Source organism: Rhamphochromis longiceps, linkage group LG2, assembly GCF_057381845.1.
Source record: "Rhamphochromis longiceps isolate RC_006_pf linkage group LG2, R_longiceps_female_GT1.1, whole genome shotgun sequence".
Lineage (NCBI taxonomy): Eukaryota > Metazoa > Chordata > Actinopteri > Cichliformes > Cichlidae > Rhamphochromis > Rhamphochromis longiceps.
This window is the reverse complement of record NC_140558.1, coordinates 31,887,486-31,896,898: the sequence shown is the minus strand read 5'-3', so window position 1 is coordinate 31,896,898 and position 9,413 is coordinate 31,887,486. Positions and strand designations below refer to the sequence as shown.

The window sequence follows — 9,413 nt, the reverse complement described above, 5'->3', positions numbered from 1 at the left end:
CAGTACCTTAAGTGAGTGAGCAAACGAAATTAATTAAAATAATCATTAATTATACAGTACTATACAGTAATGTGCAAACATCTTAAACATTACTGTATTAGCATATCTTATGTCTTAATAATTTATTTGGGACATTGGTAATTTGTGCATCAGTTGTTGTTTTTTTTAATATAATGAAATGCAGCATATAAGGCAAAACAGTATATTTTTTAAAAAAAACTTGAAGGTCAATATTTATTCTTCAACACAGTCAGCTTTCTGCTAATTTCTTTAAGTAGTCTTCAGGAATGCTTCTCCTGACTTTTTAAAGGACAATCAAAGCTCATCTTTGGATTTTTGCTGCCTTATTCTGTCAAAATGATCCCACGCTGCTTCAATAATGCTGATGTGCGGCCTCTGTGGAGGCCAATCCATGACTGACAGTTTCAAATGAGTGTTTTTGTCTAAGCTTTGGTATTGGCGATGTGTTTGAGATCATTTTCATGCTGAAAAATCAAACTGTTGTCAGTCAGACAATAACATGATGGTTTTGCATGGCGGATGAGGAAGACAGTCTGGCCTTTGAAACAAAATATAAAAGAATAAGGGGTGGCTCAAGACCTTTGCACAGTATTGTTTGTACCATCACATTTCGCGTTTATCTCTGCGTGAAATTCCAAACTAGAAGGATTTCTGATAAACTATTCTTAACAAATTTTTTTCGCTTGTTTTTTTTTTAAAGATAAAATGGAAAGAGACATAAAATGGAATTCATGGAAAGAGCAGTGAAACAATGTGGTTAGCTGGAAACCAGACGCTCACTGCTACAAGGGCTTCTACCCACGTAGTACAGAACCCAGCTACTCACCTATCAGGCTGCCCTCGTACAGTTAACATTTATGAGAAACAGGGTGAAACAAAGTGTGACAGTGTAACCTTGGTGCCGCTTGTGTCGTCTTCTTGTGACCTCACTGAAAACTTTTTTTTGTTTTCCAGGGGATCGGAAACAGTTACTTTCACTCTTAATTTCTTCTATTTAGCTTATATTACCACTGGGGGGGTTTATAGAGAGAGGAACTAAAAGCAAAAGAGAAGCAACTTTCTTTTAATGAATTGACGTGAAAATCTGTGTAATGGTTTTTACAGTCAATATCTCAGAGCAAGCAAAAATGTTGCTCTGAGATATTGTTATTAAAGAGACATTTGATTACAGACTAGTATGTTGTAAAACAGTGAAGCCCTTGTGTTAAAAAAATACAGCAACAAAGTATACATTGGTAAGATTACAGTGACCTTGGTTATTTTTTGTTCATTAATATTTTGGCATTAGATCCAGTAGGTGGCATTGTGTTACTAATATAACAGCAGCCTTTTTTCAAGCCATACAAGTGCATTTTCTGCCATCAAATAACAGCAAAACAATGGATTTATCATTCATTTATGTGAACAGCATTAGTGCTCAGACACAAACAACACGTTTTCACATTTTATTTTAGTCTGAGAATGGCGGCCCCTATTCTGAACATGGTATATTTTCTTTCATACTGATTAGTGGGGGTCAAAAGGTTTCTCTTCAAATAAATAAAGTCAACAAATATCTTAGCAGCAAAAAAAAAAAATCTGCACATCTTTGTTCTTCAAAGGAAAATGTTTGCTGAGATGAATTCTTTGAGACAAGTATTACTTCTGTTTAGAATTGAGAGATCAGGAAAAACACATTTTATATGAACTATTTCAGAATTCATTTAGAACAAACAGGTAATAAAATCCCCCAATATTAACTCTGTAACTAGGAGACAAAAAAGGATGACCCAGTCTCAGTGGCTTTAACGTTGTAACCTGTTATCAATTTAACTGTTAAACCTATATCATTTTTCTCGGTAAACCCTACAGACAGTTGTGTGGGGAAAATCCCAGCAGATCGTCACTTTCTGAATTGCTCAGACCACCAGCAACCATGCCAGGTTGAAATTCACGTATTCACCTTCCTTCCCCATTCTGATGCTCGCTCTCAGTTTCAACTTCAAAAGGTCGTCTCAACAGTGTCTTCATGCCTAAATGCACTGAGCTGCTGCCATGTGATTGATTAAACTGATATTTGTGTTACCTAATAAAGTGGTCAGCGTGTGTAAATACCACATACTATGTTTCATTCATAAATATGAAAATAATACCTAGTTCAGCCACATCTGAAAAATCTTGCTTCAACTATATTTTGAGCTGCCTTGCTCCTTTACTACAGTGAAAAACACAACCACTGTTTCTCCTGCAGGAATAGAGGGCAGGTGTTGACTTTACTGATGCCCACAAAGTGCTGGGAAAACATTTTGTCTCAGCTAGACCATCTTCCATCTAAAAAAGGCGTGTTAAATATTTATTATGCCCAAAGGTGGGTTTAATCAATATTCACATTTTGTTATTTGTGGATAATGAAAGTTGGGCAGCATCACTTGGATGTTGCATCATGGCTCTACAATCAACTGGAGTTAACTAACGAGTTTATTTTGGTACAAAAGGGAACCTTCATACCTTTCAAGTCTAAATGAAACTTGTAGAAGTACATTCGTAGTTTCCAACACATGCTTACAGTAAGCGTGTGCTGCCTAAAACAGTTGTTTTAGGCAGCACACGCTCCATCTATTAAACACTCTCATTACGTTAACTCCCCTGTTAAACAAGACAGAACTGAGCACAGTGTGATTTCAGTGTTAAAATATTTCCAAACTGCATGGTGCTGTTTTTAGTTTAAGCGCCTAACAACTCATTTTTCTTCTCGCTAAAGCGGAACAGAGCTGCTTCTGTTTTTGTTGCATTGGTTCCCCATCCAAAATCCAGCATTATTTCAATGAAATGTGCAGAAATCTGAACCGAACCGATCGATCATTTCTTGTGTGGTTCAATTAACACAGGAGGTGCCACAGGTGCAGAATCCCCTTCTCATATTTTCTTTGTTTATCTGTTCATGACATGCTGATCTGGATAGGAAGACAAATCTAAACAATTTCACATTTTTTGCTCATTGGCAAAGATATACGCAAAATAAAACTTCAAAAAACACTCATAATTTTTGGTTTACCAGAAATGATGACTGATGATTTCCGAGCACTACAGAAAACAAAAACACTAGTTCACTCAAGGGCTCTGGACTCTTTGCTTATTTCTCAGACTGCTGAGCAAACATTTGGTTCTGCTGGATAACTCAGCACAGTACTTCCTCTTTGATCACTTCCAAAAAAAAATGTGTCATTACAACAACAAACTGTAGTAATATTGAGTGCTTTTATACAGTCAACCTTCAGTTAATGAGAAATTAGATCTGATAGGGAGTTGATTTTTCATGTGCTGCAGCCTGCAGTTGCTTCAAGCTGGTTGAACGGAGTGATAAGAAAATAATGATATCCCACAGTGTCACTTGCAACATAACCACATCGCCTTTTCCCATCTCAGCTTTGTTGTGCGTTCATGGTGCAGATGTGAGTATCTAACTAGTGCTGCAGAACAGAAGCGAGCACAAATGAAACATTTTCGAGGGGTGGCTCATTTCAAATGTAACTTTTCATACATGCAGTTTGCATCAGTGTGTCTTTTTAGCCAATGTACAGTTGCTGTACTTCCCAGGGAGAGATGAACATAGAAAGTTCAAGATGTAAGAAAATATAAGATTTTTTTTTTTTAAATGGTAAGGACTGTTCATGTTTGATAAACTGGTGAATTCAGGCTATTTCATTTTAGATTTTCATTTGCGATATTGGATCTGAACATGATTGTGTTTCATAAGTTGTCATTTTACTTATCGTGATGCAGCGTGCGAAACAAATTACATAATAATAATGTTGTGGTATTCAAAGTTCAGCACTGGACAGGCAACAAACTGTGACAGACATCATTGTATGTCAAAAAAACATAAACAATGCTGTTCAGCCACCCACAAGCGTAAGGTCGACGTTGCCAAATCCCACTTTACCCCCTGTGTGTGAGGTCACCTGTATTAAATCTATATGTTTTATTATTTGTTCTATTTTAAAGACATTTTATAGCATTTTTGTATTTGTTTTGATTGATGTCATGTGTACGGGATTGTCCAGTAAACACTGGACTTTTTAAGTTAAAGCCTCATGGCTCTGTGTGGTGCATTTGAGTCCTGTACTGGCTTTTACTGGTTGGCACAATGTATACATATTTTTCAGTCCCACGTGTGTTGCTAAGAACTAAACAAGGAAAAACATTATTCAGGTTTTTGTTTAATTAGTTTTGGATTCCAGAGAAAAGCAGTTATGTTTCAACATAAAGGAGAATGAGGTAGAGGTAATTACATTTATTCAGTTTGCTGATACAGTGTAACAGAACATGCACAAGACTTTTTAAATGACTCAGACACAAGACTTAGAGAGAAATAAATAAATAAACCATAAGCAATTAGTCTTGTCATGTAAAGGTTCTTTCTCAAATCATCTTCCATTTTTACATTATTCAGTGGTTAAAAAAAAGCTTATATAACATATAGTACAGTACATATTTTTCACATCACTAAATAGCTGTTTCACAGTTCATTTGAGTCATGTCATAAGAAGGTTTTTTCAATTATAGCTGAGAGGTGTATACTGAGATAATAGTGCAGTTATACCTAACAAACTTGTTTTTCACATTTGCTTATTATTGCTCAGTAGGGCCAGTAGGTGGCATTGTGTCTGCAAGTGTTGACAAGCCAACGACTCTTCTAGGTAGTAAGAAAGAAAATAATTAATCTTTAGGTTATTTTTGCAATTTGTGAAACAATTGCACCCTTTTCTGTGAGATCTTTGTGGGGGGTTTTCAACAGCATTAAGTCATTGCGATGCTCTCATAAATATTCTCAGCAGTTACGGAGTTGTGATGTTTCAGTGCCTCCTTCATCAGGAACATCCTTCCTAGATTGAAGAAATGCACATATGAAGATACTCAGTAAGAAGGAAAGCCCGCTCTGTGACTTCCGCTGTTTGATAGACGCCCACTTTTAATGTTGAATTAATCAGGAATGGGAGATGACTCACAAACGATAATCTATTTCCATACTTACGGAAAATAAAGCAGAGGATTATGATTATGGTGAGCAATAAAAGACCTGCCATCCTGCCAATATTCCCAATGCTCGAGAAGAAAATCACCTGCGATGAAAAATAAACCTTATCGTGAGGTCAATTATAATGGCCATATAATTTTAAATCTGTTACATAAATAATGTTAAATAATGAGAATATTCCTGCACTTTTTTTTTACACTCATTTTTTGAATCATGTTTCTAAGTGTCTCACATCAATCTTGAGACAAAATGTTAATTTAAGGAAATCCAAATGTCCTAAATATCGTAATAAATAAGTAAATAAAAAGACAAAACTACAAGTTAGTGTCATTTCTTCTCTAGCTGCTAGACGAAAAATCTAAAGGAAAATAAACGCCACAGGTTTCCTGTTTTCATCCATGAGTCATACCGTGCTGTAAAACATTTCATTATCTGAGTTAACTCTGTTCTTGCTTCTCTTTACTGTCTTCCCCTGAAAATCAGACTCTATTTTAAACCTTCATTAATAATACATAAAGCTCCACATGGACCGGCTCCTGCGTCTATAGCAGAGCTGCTGCAACCTTATAACGTCAGTCGGCCTCTCCGATCATCTGATCGCTAAACTCTTCCACGCTTTTATTTTAACTCCACAGGTGATCACAATTTAGAGGTTGTGATGCCAAAAACATTAGAACAGCCTTTGTCAGCTCATGAAGTCAATCTGTGCTTTACTTCAAACAGCTGTTTTTCTTCACACTTTCTCCTGTTGTATTTGGCTATTGTTTACATCTGATGTGTTTATGTAAGTGTGGATGTAGGAATGACTGTAAGACCATATGTCGAGTCTGTCTATGCACACTGGAACATATATGCTTGTTTTTAATGTGTGATTTTAGTAAAACTACGAAGCACTTTGTAAGTGTGCTATAAAAATAGGAATTGATGTATTATAACACACAGCTTTCTCCTGATTTAAATAAAAAGTCAAATACCTGCTCTGTTTCACTTTGAACTGCGTCCATTTGTTGGTGACCAACTTCCACGCTTTCAGATGCCGACGCTGTCAGTATTTCTGTAGCATCTGAAATAGTTAGTTGGTATAATCTATAAGATACAATTTATGTTAAAAAGTTAACATATTTATTTGTAGGTGTTTGCTTACCTGTTGTTCCAGCAGTAGATATTATGTAGTTCTGTGTAACAGGTTGTTCTACAGCAGCTATGAAAAACAAAACAGACCAATTTTTTTCAACTAAAAAACATCAATGATTTTGTGATCAACACTAAAGCTTTTCATGAGCATTACCTTCTTCTATGATCAGTTCAATGTTGACCTTATGGTCATTAAACCACCCAGGAATCTCAATCCTGCAGCCATATACCCCAGCATCTTCCGTCTGAGCATTGAGGATGGTCAGCGACAGATCTCCATTTGTCACTCGGCCCAACAGCTGGTACCTGGAGGACCTTCTGTTAGACACAGCCTCACCGGTGGAGGAAAGGATGGTGTTGGAACATTTGGACGTGGGCACCCTGTCTTTTCCCCAACAAAAACTCAGGACTCCATGGGTTTTGGTGTCATACCTACATGTCAACGTGACATTGTGCCCAACGAGGCCAGTGACTCTGGTGCTGAAGGACACTGTGAAGGAACAGCAATAGATGATACAGATTACATTTGTAACCCCGATTTGAAGCCCACTACTGCACCCACACACACTCCTACACCAACAAGCACACTACATATAGTCTGAAACAATAAAAGCACCAAATATCGACTTACCTCGGATCAGGATCCAGAGGCAAAAGCAAAACAGACCACGCATGTGTAGGCTATTGTTAACAATGTCCTCAAGCGAGGATGTAATGAGCTTCTCCCTCACCACACGTACTGTTTTATCAAATACTGGAGGTTTCACTTCTCTTTTTAAAAATGAAGAAGGAAATTACGGCTGTCTTGTCTACATTTGGACTTGAATTCTTGTGATACGCAATGAGCCCACTGGGAAAAATGTATGTCTCATCTGTTGTTATGAAGTAATCCAGAGTTTATCATTGTACATATAAACCTCAACTCTCGCATGTAAAAGAAAAGGGGGACAAAAGGCTGGAAATGTTATATTCTGTAATATAAACAGATTGTGCGTTCCTCCATTTATTTATTATGGGACACTTTAAATGTTAAAGATCGATGACACACACAGATAAACAGGAAACATGACTAAGTGTCACATCTGTCACTAACAGCTATGAGCCTGTTTTCCTGATTTATCTATAGATTGTCACATGAAATGGTGAGACTCTGGCCATCTGAATTCCTTCACGCTGCTTGCGTACAGATTTTTCAGGAGACTTATTAAAGTTTATGTTCAGCGGTAAAATTGGCGAAGAAAGAAAACAGTGGAAGGACACTCAAAATTGTTTTTGTAATTTGTCTGGGATGAGTTGTTCTCTTCTGGCCCTGCGGCTGACAATTTAAAAGGGCTCAGCTTGTTCCTGAGATGACTTTCAAAAACGTCCTTTTTGTGAGATTTTTACAGTTACTCAGTGCACCCACGTCACTTTGGCCCTGTCATCTTCCTGGTGCTTTTACTTTAATTACATCAACCACAGTTGCCACTCATTACAATAAGGATCAGAATTACATTATTGTATGCAAACAAGTGTTATGATGCAAAAAACAAAAAACAACAACAACAACAATGGTGCAGGACTATGCAAGATTTAGAGCATAAATAATAGCTGCATCTATATAAACATTAATATAAATACATACTGTAAGAATACTAACTACCTACAGATATTACAATAGATCAAGCACTCTACACATCAATTCAATTCAATTCAATAAAACTTTACTGATCCTGAAGGTTGACCCCGAAGGAAATTGGGTTAAGGCTGCCGACCTTTGCCAGCGCCGACTTACCCTTCTGACCGTACATACATTACACAAACATCACATGGGGAAGACAGGTCAGAGAGGTATAACAATGGAAAATGCACCACATGAGGAAAGATAAGGAGAAAAAAAATAACTCCCCCCAGACTGAGCTCCAACAGGGAGATCAGTTTGAGAACAGAAAAAAAAAACACCTCTGCACAAAGCACATGAAAAAACTCTTAATACACCAAAGAAACACATGACAAGCAACAGGGGTGGGTAAAGGGGTGAGAGACAGCCGATTTAGACAGTACATCCGGACCTGCGTGCGCTGGTCTCCTTGATCCACCGTCAGCATCGGAAGGGAATAAGCGTCTAAGGCGTTTGGAAAGGGAGGGGGGATGAGTGTGTGCATATCAGTGTATATGTATGTGTGTGCGTGTCCAGAGTTCAGCTGAGACAGTGTCCTTCGCCCTGCTAGGCTAAGTAAACAGTCTTCCAGCCAACCCAGGTGGCCTTGCATGGAATTTGAAGAAACAGACTAAAAACAGTCATTATCAGGGTGTTTTTTGTTCGGCTCCAGCCTTGCAACCGCAGCTGGTGCCAAGAGGGTATCCGCATGAAGTGATGGTGCTTTTTACTTTAGAGCGAACAACTCATATGAATTTCAAAGCTGTTCTAACAGTCCAACACTGGTCTCTCAATCTCCCGTTGGAGAGCCGTGAGCTTTCTATGATGTTATCGAAACTTACGTTCCGTGATGTTGTCATTCTTTTTGCTCAAAGAGCAGGTTCTGAGAACTCACGACCGCAGTGCACTTCCCCAAGATGTGATTGAATTTGCGCTCAAAGATGTTATTCGAGCTAGCCCCTCCAGATGTAATCCAGTTTTTCACTCAGAGGTCTTGTTCTGAGTATTCACGGCAGCCGTGCGTTCTCCAAGATCTTCTCCGTGCTGCACTCAATGAGCCCATTTTGAGAAACTCAAAATGTGGGGGTTTGAACAGCCGGTTCCGCTTCCTTAATTCTTCGATAAGCCAGGGCCAAGCCAGCTCCGATCCGCCAGAACCCTGTTATCATGGTTCCGAATAGGTAGATATCTTCAGGAGTCAGGCTCACCCGAGCCCAGACTTCTCGTTGAGAAGGGGTGTCAATTGCATTCAGAGACCAGTTGATCAAATCCACAATTCTCTTTTAGGTTTTAGAGAACAGACTGTGAGAAAGTGTTCCAGGGAAAAGTAATACAAAAAACACGAGACTAGACAAGGACATAAGAGGCTAAGCAGGGAAGCTAAGGGAGAGGAGGAGGAGGAGAGGAGAAAAGTGCGACCGCCTTCATCAAGAGCAAGAGCAGAAAATCAGCTGGTTACCCTTTATATCTAAAAACACTTCGCTGTTTATAAAGGTCCAAAAGGTTCAGGATGATCCTCAAAGTGGCTAAGAGACCTGAAACTACACACTGTTCCCTTTTGTTTTGTTGTTTTGCACATCTCAAAAGAATGAGCGTTATTTT

At 38.3% G+C, this 9,413-nt stretch overlaps 1 protein-coding gene across 1 annotated transcript; it reads right to left on the bottom strand.

Annotated features, from left to right (window-relative positions):
- Positions 1–4,293: 4,293 nt before the first annotated feature.
- LOC146677525 (hepatitis A virus cellular receptor 1-like) lies at positions 4,294–8,839 on the bottom strand. The gene is made up of 6 exons (XM_085382260.1): positions 6,804–8,839; positions 6,327–6,662; positions 6,183–6,239; positions 6,013–6,101; positions 5,036–5,123; positions 4,294–4,886 (listed from the first exon to the last, which is right to left on the bottom strand). The coding sequence occupies exons 1-6, from the start codon at positions 6,844–6,846 to the stop codon at positions 4,801–4,803; spliced, it is 699 nt and encodes a 232-aa protein (XP_085238386.1). The 5' UTR covers positions 6,847–8,839; the 3' UTR covers positions 4,294–4,800.
- Positions 8,840–9,413: the final 574 nt, after the last annotated feature.